At 70.1% G+C, this 535-nt stretch overlaps 1 protein-coding gene across 1 annotated transcript in view; it reads right to left on the bottom strand.

The window, feature by feature from the left end:
- Nucleotides 1-535, bottom strand: part of ABCA7 (ATP binding cassette subfamily A member 7) — a 39932-nt gene that overhangs the window by 12815 nt on the left and 26582 nt on the right. The window contains exons 18-20 of the mRNA XM_019472212.1: nucleotides 395-532; nucleotides 167-291; nucleotides 6-69 (exon numbers count right to left, since the gene is read on the bottom strand). Of these exons, the coding sequence (XP_019327757.1) occupies nucleotides 6-69; nucleotides 167-291; nucleotides 395-532 (327 nt within the window). The remainder of the gene's footprint in view (nucleotides 1-5; nucleotides 70-166; nucleotides 292-394; nucleotides 533-535) is intronic.

Here is a 535-nt window from a genome sequence, read left to right as displayed (position 1 = left end):
CAGACGCGTGGCTGGGCCGGGAGGGCGCCCAGGAGCCGAGCCGTGTCGGGGTCCCCCGGGGCGTCATTGCTGCCAGGAGATGCGGGAGTGAGCTGGTGGCAGCAGGGAATGGGGGACACGGGGATGGGGGACATGGGGGGACACAGGGATGGGGATGGGGGCACACCTGAAGAAGGTGAACTGCTGCCCGTACATCCAGGGCTGGAGGCGCAGCGGTGGGTACTTCCCGAAGGGCGGCACGATGAGGCTGAAGAGCAGCGCGATGCAGATGAAGACAGCAGGCAGGACGATCTGTCGGGGGCTGGGGGTCAGGGCTGGCTCCGCACCCTCCTGCCCCATCCCCTCCCCACCCTCTGCACCACGGCCCCATCCCATCCCCGTCCCCCAGCCGTACCTGCGCGAAGAAGCCCCGGGTGCTGCGTCGGGCGTGGAGCATCCTCTTGATGAAGAGGGCGCGGAGCTGCTGGCGGGTGAGTGCCCAGCCCCTCACCCTGTGGCAGGCCTGCCCGGCCACCCCGTGCAGCAGGTCCGTCTC

This window comes from Aptenodytes forsteri, unplaced genomic scaffold, assembly GCF_000699145.1.
Source record: "Aptenodytes forsteri isolate BGI_AS27 unplaced genomic scaffold, ASM69914v1 Scaffold147, whole genome shotgun sequence".
NCBI classification, from domain to species: Eukaryota; Metazoa; Chordata; class Aves; order Sphenisciformes; family Spheniscidae; genus Aptenodytes; species Aptenodytes forsteri.
Note: the sequence above shows the minus strand (reverse complement) of the source record. Positions and strands in the feature narration are given on the sequence as shown.